The sequence below is a fragment of the Nerophis ophidion genome, linkage group LG06 (genome assembly GCF_033978795.1).
Source record: "Nerophis ophidion isolate RoL-2023_Sa linkage group LG06, RoL_Noph_v1.0, whole genome shotgun sequence".
Classification (NCBI taxonomy): Eukaryota; Metazoa; Chordata; class Actinopteri; order Syngnathiformes; family Syngnathidae; genus Nerophis; species Nerophis ophidion.
This window is the reverse complement of record NC_084616.1, coordinates 15,347,139-15,364,143: the sequence shown is the minus strand read 5'-3', so window position 1 is coordinate 15,364,143 and position 17,005 is coordinate 15,347,139. Positions and strand designations below refer to the sequence as shown.

General features: G+C 38.9%; 1 protein-coding gene across 2 annotated transcripts in view; it reads right to left on the bottom strand.

Moving 5' to 3' along the window:
- lamb2l (laminin, beta 2-like) overlaps window positions 1–17,005 on the bottom strand; it is a 155,695-nt gene that overhangs the window by 102,528 nt on the left and 36,162 nt on the right. For both annotated transcript variants that reach the window (XM_061902749.1, XM_061902748.1), the window contains exon 2: window positions 8,861–8,921. In XM_061902749.1, coding sequence (XP_061758733.1) covers window positions 8,861–8,891 — 31 coding nt within the window. In that variant the 5' untranslated portion in view covers window positions 8,892–8,921. The remainder of the gene's footprint in view (window positions 1–8,860; window positions 8,922–17,005) is intronic.

Sequence of the window (17,005 nt, the reverse complement as noted above, 5' to 3'; positions counted from 1 at the left end):
GGGAACAGGTGGGTGCCATGATTGGGTATAAAAACAGCTTCCCAAAAAATGCTCAGTCTTTCACAAGAAAGGATGGGGCGAGGTACACCCCTTTGTCCACAACTGCGTGAGCAAATAGTCAAACAGTTCAAGAACAACCTTTCCCAAAGTGCAATTGCAAGAAATGTAGGGATTTCAGCATATACGATCCATAATATCATCAAAAGGTTCAGAGAATCTGGAGAAATCACTCCACGTAAGCGCCATGGCCGGAAACCAACATTGAATGACCGTGACCTTCGATCCCTCAGATGGCACTGTATCAAAAACCGACATCAATCTCTAAAGGATATCACCACATGGGCTCAGGAACACTTCAGAAAAAAACACTGTCACTAAATACAGTTGGTTTCTACATCTGTAAGTGGAAGTTAAAGCTCTACTATGCAAAGCAAAAGCCATTTATCCACAAAATCGAGAAACGCCCGAAACCCTCTAAGATGGACTGATGCAAAGTGGAAAAGTGTTCTGTGGTCTGAAGAGTCCACATTTAAAATTGTTTTTGGAAATATTTGACATTGTGTCATCCAGACCAAAGGGGAATCGAACCATCCAGACTGTTATCGACGCAAAGTTGAAAAGCCAGCATCTGTGATGGTATGGGGGTGCATTAGTGCCCAAGGCATGGGTAACTTACACATCTGTGAAGGCACCATTAATGCTGAAAGGTACATACAGGTTTTGGAACAACATACGCTGCCATCTAAGCGCCGTCTTTTTCATGGACGCCCCTGCTTATTTCAGCAAGACGATGCCAAGCCACATTCAGCACGTGTTACAACAGCGCGGCTTCGTAAAAAAAAGAGTGCGGCTACTTTCTTGGCCCGCCTGCAGTCCAGACCTGTCTCCCATGGAAAATGTGTGGTGAATTATGAAGCGTAAAATACGACAGCGGCGACCCCGGACTGTTGAACGACTGAAGCGCTACATAAAACAAGAATGGGAAAGAATTCCACTTTCAAAGCTTCAACAATTAGTTTCCTCAGTTCCCAAACGTTTATTGAGTGTTGTCAAAAGAAAAGGTGATGTAAAACAGTGGTGAACATGCCCTTTCCCAACTACTTTGGCACCTGTTACAGCCATGAAATTCAAAGTTAATTATTATTTGCAAAAATAAAATAAAGTTTATGAGTTTGAACATCAAATATGTTGTCTTTGTAGCATATTCAACTGAATATGGGTTGAAAAGGATTTGCAAATCATTGTATTCCGTTTATATTTACATCTATCACAATTTTCCAACTCATATGGAAATGGGGTTTGTACCTCATTCATATATATCATTTATATTTACAGTATTTATCCTTGAAATAGACATTTTTGTTAACAAGTTAAAGGGGTTGAATGAGAATACAAGCATGTTTACCATTCCTTTCTTTCATGAAGACAAGAATATACCCCGCCTATATTACCGCCCGAATGCAGCTGAGATAGGCTCCAGCGACCCCCCCGCAACCTCAAAAGGGATAAGCGGTAGAAAAATGGATGGGTGGAAGAATATAAGTTGGTGCATGACCCGCTTCTGATGATTTGCCTAGATTGGAATCAAACAGTAGTGCTGATAAAGTCCACGTTTGCAAATGGAGGAGAAAGGTCCTTTCTGTCCAATACTACATGAAAGTGACTGGTTTTTGGCATCTTATTTGTCCAGCTTCCATATTCTTTTTTAAACACTCGACAAGAAATACAAATGGTGGAAAACTCCGTAGCTTTCTAACTTGTGCACGCCAGCTTTTGTGAGACTCTTATTTTGTTAGCGCAGGCAGGGTGAATCAGCGCTTTTTGTCACGATCTGTGATCCGGATCATGTTTTGTTTAGTTATGTTCTGTTAATTTTGGACTCCCTTAGTTCCTGTTTTGTGCACTTTGGGTGTTTGTTTGGCTTTCCATGGGTACTAATTTTTTTCACCTGCCTCTGATTAGTGCTCTGCACGTTCACCTGCTGTTGAGCACGAATCAAGAGATTATTCACGTTGCTCGCCACAGTCGGTGGCTTCATTCTGTCACGAGGGGGCGTGGTCGGGTCGGGGTTTGTTCTCCCAGGATGCAGAACGGACGGCTCCGGACGACAGCGTGAGGTAGAAGATGATAATTTAATCATAATAGTACCAAAAGACGGAAACAATCAAAGGAAAAACATGCCGATTGCACAGGAAGCTAAGAGAACATTTTAGCACAGGTTCAAGATCAGGAATCATGAACAGGAATAAACCAACGTGATAGTTGCATACCGCAAACAATGAAGCCACCGACTGTGGCGAGCAACGTGAATAAGTAGCTATCTGATTCGTGCTCAACACCAGGTGAACGTGCAGAGCACTAATCAGAGGCAGGTGAAACCAAATAGTACCCATGGAAACCAAAACAAACACCCAAAGTGCGCAAAAAGGAACTAAGGGAGTCCAAAACTAACAGAACATAACTAAACTAAACACGATCCGGTTCACGGATCATGACAGCTTTTATTGTGAAGACAGGAACTGTGCGGTCGGTCTTTATAGAGTTTTGACGGAAGGTACAGCGCAAAAGTCTGTTGAAATAAAGAGTGTTTCTCGCCTTGCTGTCGGTCATTTTTTCTTAATAATTTTTCTTTCTTCTACCAATGATTGTCACACACACACTAAGTGTGGCGAAATTATTCTCTAATGATCTGGCAGCAGCCGGCGTCATCTCACAAGACCTTCGGTTCCCGTGAATGTCAATCAAGTAAAAAAAAAGTGACCTCTTGGTAAAGATTGATGATCGCCAATTTTTAGATCGATTTTTTTAATACCGATTATCGACTGACACAACTTCCGCCATCCTTGTAATGGGCACATCTGGACTAACACAATTGAGTACACTCCTCACATTTCAGCAAGCATTTTTATTCAAAGCATATATTCAACTTGCATGTGGAGTGAATTATATTTATATAGCGCTTTTCTCTAGTGACTCAAAGCGCTTTTACATAGTGAAACCCAATATCTAAGTTACATTTAAACCAGTGTGGGTGGCACTGGGAGCAGGTGGGTAAAGCGTCTTGCCCAAGGACACAACGGCAGTGACTAGGTAGGCAGAAGCGAGGATCGAACCTGGAACCCTCAAGTTGCCGACAGGGCCACTCTACCAACTGAGGTATACCGCCCCACTTTAGAGGAGTCAGTGTACAACTTGTATAGCAGTATAGCCAGACTGTCAACACACAGCCCATGTTGTGTAAATATCTGTTAATACAAGAGCGTACAAGATAATTGAGTCTTGTTTACAGTCAAGCATGGTGGTGGGAATGTCATAAGTGCAACCGCTCCAATGAGGAGAATTCCAACATGTGTGAAAAAAAAATGATTCATGTCCGAATAAAGATTCAATACAATTCTCAGTCATTCCCAGACTTTCATGAATAGATTTTTTAAATAGGTATTTCTTCGCTGTACATATACTGTTGGTCAGGTGATGGCCTCCGTGATGTCTTTTTGAAGCCGCTAACGTTAGCTTGCTAGCTTTAGATGGCGCTAATGTTTCTGCGATATCGTCGGCAAATATGAGTCCTTCGGTTTCTGCATTTTCCCGAATGAGAAGGAGCTTGACGTGACATATTGAGCAGTCTTTCCCATACATTCACATACGTGTGGCGAGCCGCAAGGAGGTAAGGAAGAAAAAGAAAGAAAGGAAAAGAAAGAAAAAAAGAAAAACAGAAAGAAAAATAAAGAAAAACAAAGAGAAAGAAAGAAAGAAAATAATGAAATAAAAAGAAAGAAAGAAAGAAAGATCAATAAAGTAACCAAGAAAGAAAAACAAAAAAGAAAGAAGAATTAAATACAGAAAATAATCAAAGAGAAAATAATGAAAGAACAAGGAAAGAAAGAATGAAAGAAAGAAAGAAAAATAAAGTAACAAAGAAATACAGAAAGAAAAGTGAAAAAGAAAGGAAAAGAAAGAGAAAGAAACAGAAAAAAAAATAGCAAGAAAGAACAACAAAGAAAGAAAGAAATGAAATTAGAAAAAGAAAGAAATAAAGTTAAAAAAGACAGGGAAGATAAAAACAAGGAAGGAGGGTAGGAGGAAGTAAGATAGGAAAATAAATAAATAAATAAATAAATAAGAAAGAAAGCATGAAAGAAAAATAAAGAAAACCAAAGAAATAAAGAAAAGGAAGAAAGAAAAATTAGAAAAAGAAAGGAAAGGACAGAGAGAAAGAAAAAAAGAAAAAAAGAAAGAAAAAAGAAAAAGGGAATAAGCGGTAGAAAACGGATGGAAGCAGGAAAAAAGAAAGAAAGAAAGGAAAGTAAACAAAGAAAGTAAGAAAAAAGACAGGGGAGAAGACCAAAACAAGGAAGGAAGGTAGAAGGAAGGAAGATAGGAAAGTAATAAGGAAGAAAATAAAGACACAAAATAAAATAAATAAATAATAAGAAAGAAAGCAAGAAAGAAAGCAAGAAAGAAAACCAAAGAAAGAAAGAAAGAAGGAAAAGTAGGAAAAAGAAAGTACAAGGAAGGAAAGTAGAAGAAAGGAAAGAAGTAGATAGGAAAGTAGTAAGGAAAAAAATGGAGAAATAAAATAAAACAAATTATAAGCAAGAAAGAAAAATTAAGTAAGAAAGAAAGAAAACCAAAGAAAGAAAGAAAGAAAGAAAAAGAAAAAAGGAAGAAAGAGAAAGTAAGAGAAAAGACAGGGAAGAAGACAAAAACAAGGAAGGAAAGTAGAAAGAAGTAAGGAAGATAGGAAAGTAGTAAGGAAGAAAAGAGGCAATGAGAGAAGCAAGGAAGTGAGAAAGGAATTGAGGAGAAAAAAGGGATGGAAAAAATGACATCAAGGCACTAAAGAAGAAGAAAAGATGAAGAAACAAAGAACATTGTACTATCCATGTACCATATATATATATATATATATATATATATATATATATATATATATATATATATATATATATATGGAATTGCAAATGACAAAAAAGTAGACATGCCTGCCTGAGTGCAATAATTATAATAACAACAACGTTGGCACCAGCTGGTTTACAAGTGTGTAATGAAAGCGCAGCACAAGGCAGTGAAACCCAGAAAAAAAGGGATGACAGGTAAACACAGCCCCAGGCGTCCATTTTCCCTCCGCTGCATACGCCGTGACAAGAATGCGGAGACAGGATGGAAAACGTTATTCATTAAAGGAAACATTCCAGGTGTCACCATGAATGATTCCAACGCACCTTTAAGGAGTTTGAATGCAACACTTTCTTTGCTACTAAAACAAAGCAGGAATGTAAACAAACCTTATAAAATCTCGTCCATTCATTCATTCATTGACATTCATTCCTTTAATATCTAGTACACAGGAAATAGCAGCTGTTTTAGGAGAATTATATCAGATTTTATATTGAAGGTGCAAAAAAAAAAAAAAACATCCATCCATTTCCTACCGCTTGTCCCTTATGGGGTGCTGGAGCCTATCCCAAATCCCGCTACCACAGTGACTTCATTGAAGTCAGAGACTCAGGGCGTGAAATGAAAATGTGGTTATAAATACGAGTACTGTATTTTTCCGACTATAAGGCGCACTTAAAATCCTTTCATTTTCTCAAAAATCTACAGTGCGGCTTATAACCCGGTGCGCCTAATGTACGGCATGATCCTGCTTGTGCCTACCGACCTTGGCGCTATTTTTATTTGGTACATTGTGTAATGATCAGAGGTGGGTAGTAACGCGCTACATTTACTCCGTTACATCTACTTGAGTAACTTTTGGGATAAATTGTACTTCTAAGAGTAGTTTTTATGCAACATACTTTTACTTTTACTTGAGTATATTTATAGAGAAAAAACGCTACTTTTACTCCGCTCCATTTATCTGCAATTGGGTCGCTACTCGCTACTTTTTTTTAATCGATCTGTTAATGCACGCTTTTTTTGTTTTGATCTTGTCAGACACGCATTCAAAGTAGAATCTACGCATGCCCGCATTTCACCAATTACATGCAGTCACTGGTGACGTTGGACCAATCAAACAGAGCCCGGTGGTCACGTGACCGTCACACGTAGAACCCGACATGTTGAAAAACTTATTGTGGTGTTACCATTTAGTGGTCAATTTGTACTGTACTGTGCAATCTAATAATAAAAGTTTCAATCAATCAATCAAAAGTGTAAAGGAAAAAAGACACTTTTTATTTCAACCGTACTTCCCGTCAAAAGCCTAAAGACTGATCGCACAGTTCCTGTCTTCACAATAAAAGCGCCGCTCCATCGCGCCTGCGCTAACAAAACAAGAGTCTCCGAAAGCCAGCACAAACAAGCTAGCAAGCTACGGAGTTTGCCGCCAATGTATTTCTTGTAAAGTGTGTAAAAACGAATATGGAAGCTGGACAAATAAGATGCCAAAAACCAACGACTTTCATGATGTATTAGACAGGAAGGAGGAACTTTTTTTCTCCTCCATTTGAAAATGTGGACGTTATCAGCACTATACTGTCTGATTCCAATCAATGCAAGTCATCAGAATCAGGTAATACACCAACTTATATTCTTGTCTTCATGAAAGATAGGAATCTATATGTTAAACATGCATGTATATTCATTAAAACACCTTTAATATGTCAACAAAAACGGCAAAATAAATAAATATAAATTATATACTGTATATATAAAGGTATGTATGTATATATATGATATGTGTGTATGTATATGTATATATGAGGTAGATCACCTCGACTTGGTCATTTATTAAGTAATTGATTAACGTTGAAAAACTTATTGGGGTGTTACCATTTAGTGGTCAATTGTAGGGAATATGTACTGTACTGTGCAATCTAATAATACAAGTTTCAATCAATCAATCAATCAATCAATCAATGCCTACTGAGCCTATGGTGCTCAATTTGCCTTAATTTCTTTTTATTTTAATGTATTATTATTTAATATATAATATTGTTTTAGTTGCTTAAGAGATATTCCTGGCTCTGAATTTGCACATGGCTATTTTTATGTTTTTGTGCGTTATGTGTTGCCTTAATCAGGTTACTCATCAGTTACTCACTACTTGAGTAGTTTTTTCACAATATACTTTAACTTTTACTCAAGTAAATATTTGGGTGACTACTCCTTACTTTTACTTGAGTAATAAATCTCTAAAGTAACAGTACTCTTACTTGAGTACAATTTCTGGCTACTCTACCCACCTCTGGTAATGATAAGTGTGACCAGTAGATGGCAGTCACACATAAGAGATACGTGTCAACTGCAAGATGACGCCAGCAAACACCAAAACTTGTAATGTTTAATTGAGAATACAGAACAATACACACGGCGCTAAAAAATCTGTCAAATTTTTTTTAGTACGACTTCGGTAAGCTACGAAGCCGCACCACTTGATGGATTCCCAACATACGAGTATTATTTTGGTGTGTACATAAGGACTGCAAAATAGCCTCTATTAGCTAGACACTTTACATGGCGTTTTGTTTCCCAATATTATGCAAAACCAACCATTCTTACCTCCTGGTACCTGCTGATGTGTATTTGAGATAAGTCCTAAAAATTTGCGTGGGTCCGCCTTTGTAATCCGTGCGGACCCCGTAGTCCAGGGGTCACCAACCTTTTTGAAACCAAGAGCTACTTCTTGGGTACTGATTAATGTGAAGGGCTACCAGTTTGATACACACTTAAATAAATTTCCAGAAATAGCCAATTTGCTCATCCATCCATCCATCCATTTTTTACCGCGTATTCCCTTTTTGGGGTCGCGGTCGGTTGAAGGACAACATATGTTACTCCAAAACCTGTATGTACCTTTCAGTATTAATGGTGCCTTCACAGATGTGGAAGTTACCCATGCCTTGGGCACTAATACACCCCCATACCATCACAGATGCCGGCTTTTCAACTTTGCCCCTGGAACAATCCGGATGGTTCTTTTCCTCTTTGTTCCGGAGGACACGACGTCCAGAGTTTCCAAAAAAACAACTTGAAATGTGGACTGGTCAGACCACAGAACACTTCTCCACTTTGCATCAGTCCATCTGAGATGAGCTCGGGCCCCGAGAAGCCGGCGGCGCTTCTGGGTGTTGTTGATAAATGGCTTTCACTTTGCATTGTAGAGTTTTAACTTGCACTTACTGATGTAGCGACCAACTGTGGTTACTGACAGTGGTTTTCTGAAGTGTTCCTTAGCCCATGTGGTGATTTCCTTTACACACTGATGTCGCTTTTAATGCAGTATCGCCTGAGGCATCGAAGGTCTGTAAAATCATCCCTTACATGCAGTGATTTCTCCAGATTCTCTGAACCTTTTGATGACATTACGGACCGCAGATGGTGAAATCCCTAAATTCCTTGCAATAGCTCGTTGAGAAACGTTGTTCTTAAACTGTTCGACAATTTGCTCAGGCATTTGTTGACAAAGTGGTGACCCTCGCCCCGTCCTTGTTTGTGAATGACATGGAGGCTGCTTTTATACCCAATCATGGCGCCCACCTGTTCCCAATTAGCCCGTTCACCTGTGGGATGTTCCAAATAAGTGTTTGATGAGCATTCCTCAACTTTCTCTTTTTTGCCACGTGTGCCAGCTTTTTTGAAACGTTCCAAATGAGCTTCTATTTGCAAAAAATAACAACGTTTTCCAGTTCGAATGTTAAGTATCTTTTCTTTGCAGTCTATTCAATTGAATATAAGTTGAGAAAGATTTGCAAATCATTGTATTCGTTTTTTATTTACCATTTACACAGCGTGCCAACTTTACTGCTTTTGGGTTTTAAAAAATGCATTGACAGATGCCAGTTGGGATATATCGTGGTCATCTCCCACCAAGTATTTGTAGTTACATAGAGGATGCGGGAAGGACGTAACTCACCCAGCATGAGGAGCATCATGAAGACAGCCATGTTGGTCCTCGTACAGTACGCACTGTCCGCCTGCAAGGGACAACAAACACACAATAATACTTTTTAGACTGGAACCAAGAAAAATGCATATTGTTGGCATTACCGAGCTCTAATTCATACCTCTGCCTTATCCAAATTGTACACTTTCATGCAAAAAAATAATGGCATAAACCTCCAAATAACAGGAAGGTTTTAGCCTAAGTACAACAAGATACTTTATAAACACTTAAATTAAATCAGAAATTAACACCATTATAAATACTTGGATAGAAAGTAAAGCATACTATGTCCCATAGCTTGAAAGTTACAAATACATGAAATTAAATGATCTGTTTCATGTTTACAATTCACATTTAACTTTACATTTAATGAAACCCGAACACCTCCCTAGGTAGGAGGCCACGGGGAAGACCCAGGACATGTTAGGTAGACTATTTGACCCTGGGAACGCATCGGGATCCCCCAGGAAGAGCTGGGCGGAGTGGCTGGGGAGAGGGAAGTCTGGGCTTCCCTGCTTAGGCTGCTGCCCCCGCAACCCGACCTCGGATAAGTGGAAGAGGATGGATGGATGGATATAATGTGAAGTGAAGTGAATTATATTTACATAGCGCTTTTTCTCTAGTGACTCAAAGCGCTTTACATAGTGAAACCCAATATCTAGTTTTTTTTTTTTTTTACATTTTAAACATCACACTTCCACGATAAACAGTGGGTCTGCATGAATTGTAGCTTCATTCCTGTGAGAATCCTGCATGTGACTGAAGCATTAAGGAAAGTGGGTTGGTTAATAAATCCAGGACTAGCTGCAGAGCGCGCAAACAACCACCAGGTAGCATACTCAGAGCAGATAATACTGCATCATCTCATTCACATTGAGGAAACACCATTCTTCATGCCTTAATCGCTCACGCCTTAAAGGGGAACTGCACTTTTTGGGGGGAGTTTTGCCTATTGTTCACACTCATTATGAGAGACAGTTTTTCTAAAGATGTTATGAAAAAAACACTTGAAAAATGTGGTTAATGGGAGTCACTGTTGTAGCCTTCAAAACCCTCTAAACCCTCCATATTCATCCTTTTTTTTTTTTACAAAAAAGTATATACGTATTATATATATATATACATATATATATATATATATATATATATATACATATATATGTGTGTACATATATGTATGTATATGCATATATATTTTTATATATACATATATATATGTGTATATATACATATACACGCATTTTGGTAATTTTAATCATTGGGAACTGATTTCTTCCGCGCAAATATTTCCTTTTCCAAAGCAGCGCTTTTCCCGCCTTCCAGCAAAAACTGTGCGTTCCACGTCCGGAAAAAAATGCATGTCTGTTTTCTAATTACGGCAGACTCCGTAATAGACAACAAAGACGTCTATTTATTGATCCCCAGGGATCAATAAAGTACTTTCTATTTCGATCAATTCTATTCTATCTTTTTGAAGCTGAATATACAGAGGATGAACTGCTGCTTTTAGAAGCCATCACGAAGGTATGGTGAACTGTTGGACCAGACGGAAGATGAGAGAGATAGGTTGACTTGACTCGAAGCTGTAAATACGGAAATGTGGAACTTGTTCGACATTTAGCATTGCTATGCTAAAATGGCCATGCTATTTTGACATGGATAAAATGCCTACCCAAATGAACCAGAAAAAAACGTCTCGGCCATCTGGACCAAACTGTCCATCAAGGGAGTCACAATTTAAATATTGATCATGATACATACAGCACGTCATGCTACAGTATACTGTATATATATATATATATATATACATATATATACATATATATATATATATACATATACATATTTATATATATACATATATATATATATATATATATACATATACATATATATATATACATATATATATATATATATATACATATACATATATATATATACATATATATACATATATATATATATATATATATACATATACATATACATATATATTCATATACATATATATATACATATACATATATATATATAGGTGTGGGAAAAATCACAAGACTACTTCATCTCTACAGAAGTGTTTCATGAGGGGTTGTGATTTTTCCCACACCTACATATTGCGCTCTACCACGGTATCGAGCACTATTCTCTGGATAATCCAATCAAGACATATATATATATATATATATATATATATATATACATACATATACATATATATATATACATATACATATATATATACATACATATATACATATACACATATATATATATTACAAACCCTGTTTCCAAATGAATTGGGAAATTGTCTTAGATGTAAATATAAACGGAATACAATGATTTGCAAATCCTTTTCAACCCATACTCAGTTGAATGCACTATAAAGGCAAGATATTTGATGTTCAAACTTATAAACTTTATTTTTTTTATGCAAATAATAATTAACTTAGAATTTCATGGCTGCAACACGTGGCAAAGTAGTTGGGAAAGGGCATGTTCACCACTGTTTTACATCACCTTTTCTTTTAACAACACTCAGTAAACGTTTGGGAACTGAGGAAACTAATTGTTGAAGCTTTGAAAGTGGAATTCTTTCCCATTCTTGTTTTATGTAGAGCTTCAGTCGTTCAACAGTCCGGGGTCTCTGCTGTCGTATTTTACGCTTCATAATGCGCCACACATTTTCCATGGGAGACAGGTCTGGACTGCTGGCGGGCCAGGAAAGTACCCGCACTCTTTTTTTAAGAAGCCACGCTGTTGTAACACGTGCTGAATGTGGCTTGGCATTGTCTTGCTGAAATAAGCAGGGGCGTCAATGAAAAAGACAGGCGCTTAGATGGCAGCATATGTTGCTCCAAAACCTGTATGTACCTTTCAGCATTAATGGGGCCTTCACAGATGTGTAAGTTACCCATGCCTTGGGCAACAATGCACCCCCATACCATCACAGATGCTGACTTTTCAACTTTGCATTGATAACAGTCTGGATGGTTCGCTTCCCCTTTGATCCGGATGACACGATGTCGAATATTTCCAAAAACAATTTGAAATGTGGACTCGTCAGACCACAGAACACTTTTCCACTTTGCATCAGTCCATCTTAGATGATCTCGGGCCCCGAGAAGCCGGCGGCGTTTTTGGATGTTGTTGATAAATGGCTTTCACTTTGCATAGTAGAGCTTTAACTTGCACTTACAGATGTAGCGACCAACTGTATTTAGTGACAGTGGTTTTCTGAAGTGTTCCTGAGCCCATGTGGTGATATCCTTTAGAGATTGATGTCGATTTTTGATACAATGCCGTCTGAGGAATCGGAGGTCACGGTCATTCAGTGTTGGTTTCCGGCCATGCCGCTTTCGTGGAGTGATTTGTCCAGATTCTCTGAACCTTCTGATGATATTATGGAGCGTAGATGTTGAAATCCCTACATTTCTTGCAATTGCACTTTGAGAAACGTTGTTCTTAAACTGTTTGACTATTTGCTCCCGCAGTTGTGGACAAAGGGGTGTACCTCGCCCCATCCTTTCTTGTGAAAGACTGAGCATTTTTTGGGAAGCTGTTTTTATACCCAATCATGGCACCCACCTGTTCCCAATTAGCCTGCACACCTGTGGGATGTTCCAAATAAGTGTTGGATGAGCATTCCTCAACTTTATCAGTATTTTTTGCCACCTTTCCCAACTTCTTTGTCACGTGTTGCTGGCTTCAAATTCTAAAGTTAATGATAATTTACACACAAAAAAAAATGTTTATCAGTTTGAACATGAAATATGTTGTTTGTAGCATATTCAACTGAATATGGGTTGAAAATGATTTGCAAATCATTGTATTCCGTTTATATTTCCTTCTTACATAATTTCCCAACTCATATGGAAACGGGGTTTGTGCTTGCTGTTTGCCGCTTATATTCAAATTCAATTAACTCGGACTTTGGAGACATTCAAAATTCGATTCGAAATTTGGCGGAAGCCAGGCGTGAAAAGCGCCTTTGTTGTGTTTTTGACGCCGGGCGAGACGAATTGGACTTGACGGAAGGTCGAGCGTGTTATAAGGCGACAATGCTGATGCTTGGCGGCTTTGTGAGCAACAGGGCCTTCCTTTTGTGTGCACAAGCTCTTCAAACAGTCATGACTGGATGGAATGACAAACCCTAGAAATAACGTGTGTGTGTGTGTGTGTGTGTGTGTGTGTGTGTGTGTGTGTGTGTGCATACACAGTGCATGTGTGGAAACACGTGGTCAGGAAAGGACTAGAATGTTTTCACGCCGCAACACGCTAAACCAACCTGGCCTCTAGAACAAAGTGGTGGTAGGCAAGGACGTATAAAAGAAAGACGGACATCAAAGGGATGTTAGTTACAGTATTATAATATAATAATAATAGTTTATTTTGAACATGGAATTATTATAATGATAACAGTAATAATAATAATGATAGTTTCTTTTGAACATGCATAGGGTTTCTCATTTCAACATGACTGAAAAGGAGTCGGAAGAAATGGAGCTTATTCAATCCTAACTTTTTTGGTTTTTATTACAATTTCGTACACGTTAGTTTTACTCTGCTCAATTTGTAAGACAAACAGTTAGATAAGTGGATAATCAATAAAGTTTGCATGGATAAGTAGTTGTTCTGATTCACACAATGAGATCAATCAATCATCAATCATTGTTTATTTATATAGCCCCAAATCACAAATGTCTCAAAGGACTGCACAAATCATTACGACTACAACATCCTCAGAAGAACCCACAAAAGGGTAAGGAAAACTCACACCCAGTGGGCAGGGAGAATTCACATCCAGTGGGACGCCAGTGACAATGCTGACTATGAGAAACCTTGGAGAGGACCTCAGATGTGGGCAATCCCCCCCCTCTAGGGGACCGAAAGCAATGGATGTCGAGCGGGTCTAACATGATACTGTGAAAGTTCAATCCTTAGTGACTCCAACACAGCCGCGAGAGTTCAGTTCAAAGCGGATCCAAGACAGCAGCGAGAGTCCCGTCCACAGGAAACCATCCCAAGCGGAGGCGGATCAGCCTCGGATCACATGAATAAGATCATCTAATTTTTCGATAATGTTCAAGATTAGAGATGTCCGATAATGGGGGGGGTCGCAGCTTGCTACGGGGTTTGTTCTCCCGGGATGCAAACGGACTATTCCGGGCCAGGCGTGAAAGTAGGAACATATTTAACTATTCTAGACTCAAGGATACAAACAAAAGGGCGCACAAGGCTTAGGCACAGCACTGCAAAAACTGAAATCTAAGTAAGATTAAATATCTCAAATAAGGCTGATATTTGCCTGATAAGATAATTTTAAGGGTTTTGGTCAGGGGTGTCCAAACTTTTTCCACTGAGGACCGTACATTGAAAAATCAAAGCGAGCATGGGCCATTTATTTTAAAAACCAATACAATATATGTATAAAAAATATACATTGAGGCCTCACTCAGGCTTGATCCCGGGGACCCCAAAGAGTTTTGGTAAAAAATAAAATGTTAAAAATGTGTCATTATTAAGTATTATTATTTTTATTATTATTCAAGTTTTAAATCTCTAGATCCACATTAGGTTTATCTGTTAATACCGTATTTCCTTGAATTGCCGCAGGGCAAATAGTATGCGCCTGCCTTGAATTACTGCAGGGTCAAACTCGCTTCCCAAAATAATTAGCGCATGCTTAGTATTACCGCCTGGTCAAACTCGTGACGTCACGAGTGACACTTGCCCTGTCATCATTTTCAAAATGGAGGACGCTGATTTCAATACCGGTATTTTGAAATCGCATAAAGGGAAGAATACAACGATTTATTCACCATGAAACTGTCAAAACGCAAATCAAACAGAAAAGCATGCAGATAGCATGGGAAGCTATGGCGAAGAATAGTCCAAAAACAGGAATAAGGAAGGTATTTAACCCTAGATTAAGTCGAACTAAAATCGCCCTGCAAGTACTGGATGTAAGCTAAGTAGTAGTAAAATCCCTGTCTATAAACCAGTAAATAGTTTTATTAAAGCTACTATTGTATTACTAAAATTACCCTGTAGGAAGCAGGAAGTAAGCTCAGTTGAAAAAGGAAGTAGAGTAAGTGGTGGCTGGTTTAGATCACGTGAAGTCATTGAAAGTTTGTGAGGCCCTTTGAGACACTTGTAATTAAGGGCAATTTAAATAAACTTGATTGATTGACTGATTGAAAAACCTTCTTGTGGAGGGGGGCGTGGCCTGCGGGCCTGCCGCGGAATGGGGTGTGCCAGGACCGGCCTCGGAGACAGCGACAGGTGAGTAGATGGCCCAGGTGGGCCTTGTTATCTAATCACCTGTCCCCTTCATTAGCAGCAGCCAGATTGAGACACGTTGTTGCAGTTGGAGGTGCTGATGAGCAGCCGCAGGAAGAAAATACATTGTGCTGGAAAGCAGAAGTGGATTGCTATTTATTAAAAAAAAAAAAAAAACTGTGCTATAGCCTGAATTCCAGGCTCTCCTGGCAGTGTGTAGTGGTCCGAAGAACCCACTAGAGGGCAACCTCTACACCTCTATTTTTAATAATACAACCATCCATCCATCCATTTTCTACCGCTTATTCCATTTTTTGGGGTCGCGGGGGGCGCTGGCGCCTATCTCAGCTACAATCGGGCGGAAGGCGGGGTACACCCTGGACAAGTCGCCACCTCATCGCAGGGCCAACCAAGTTTTTGAATTTTCCTGTACGGTGAAAGCACATTTCTGGCTCTAATTTTTTATTTTTACATTTCTGCAGCCCATCATTATGTGGGACCTAAAGTTGGGCAGACTTGTGACCAAATGTTTCAATACATGTGTTACAAAAGAAAAAAAAGAAGTTATGTTGATGAAAAATCAATGCAAAAGAATAATTTATAACCATTTGGGAATCTCAAATAAACAATGTCGTTCAATAAAAGTTGTTTACATTTTTATAGTGTAGTTTTGGACTACTTGAGTTATCAGAAAGTATTCTCGCGAGCCGGTAGTTAAAAAAAAAACAAGTAAAATGCTTACATTTAGAGAAAACGGCCGTAAAATTAGACTGACCATACGTCCTCTTTTCACCGGACATGTCCTCTTTGGGCCTGTCCGGGCTGTCCGGGCTGGGTTTCCTAAATGCCTCAAATGTCTGGCGTTTTGAGTCAGGGTTGCGTGTATTTTCAATGTACGTACAGGGTTAAAAAGAGGTTTAAAGAAAACGAAACAAATTGTGAAGGTGTGCGCGCGCAGATTGTCGATTGGCTGTTAATCGAGACATATTTGCTCAACAACCATACAGGTCACACTGAGGGTGGTCGTATAAACAACTTTAAAACTGTTACAAATATGCGCCACACTGTCAACCCACACCAAACAAGAATGACAAACACATTTCGGGAGAACATCCGCACCGTAACGCAACATAAACACAAAAGAACAAATACCGGTACTCCGAATCCCTTGCAGCAGTAACTTAAATTTTCACCTTGGCGTGCTGCCCGCCTTGGCACGCATATATGTGTCCTGTTTTTTGGATTTCAGAATATGGTCAGCCTACGTAAAATGGGAAACAGAAGTGGCTGAAGACAGGGTAAAGATAGTACTAATATCCCCCTCCATGAACAGGAAGTAGTTTAAGTAGGACTAATATTGCCCTCCGTGTACCAGGAAGTAGTCAAAGTAGAACTAAAGTCACCCTGCATGTACCAGGAAGTGGTATCAACCAATCAAACTCGTATTTACACTTAGGGACCATATGAGAATCTCAAATGAACCATGTCTTTCAAGAATAGTTGTTTATATTTTTATAGTGTAGTTTTGCACTATTTTAGTTAACAGAAGGTATTTTTGCTAACCGGTAGTTAAAAAAAAAAAGGAAAATGCTTATATTTTGACAAAACTGCCCTAAAATTAGACTTACCATACGTCCTCTTTTCCCCGGACATGTCCTTATTTGCGGGACTGTCCGGGCTGTCCGGGCGGGGTTTCTTAAATGCTTCAAATGTCTGGCGTTTTGAGTCAGGGTTGCGTGTATTTTCAATGTACATACAGGGTTAAGAGGTGGGTTAAAAAACAAAACAAATTGTGAAGGTGTGCGTGCGCAGATAGTCAATTGGCTTTTAATC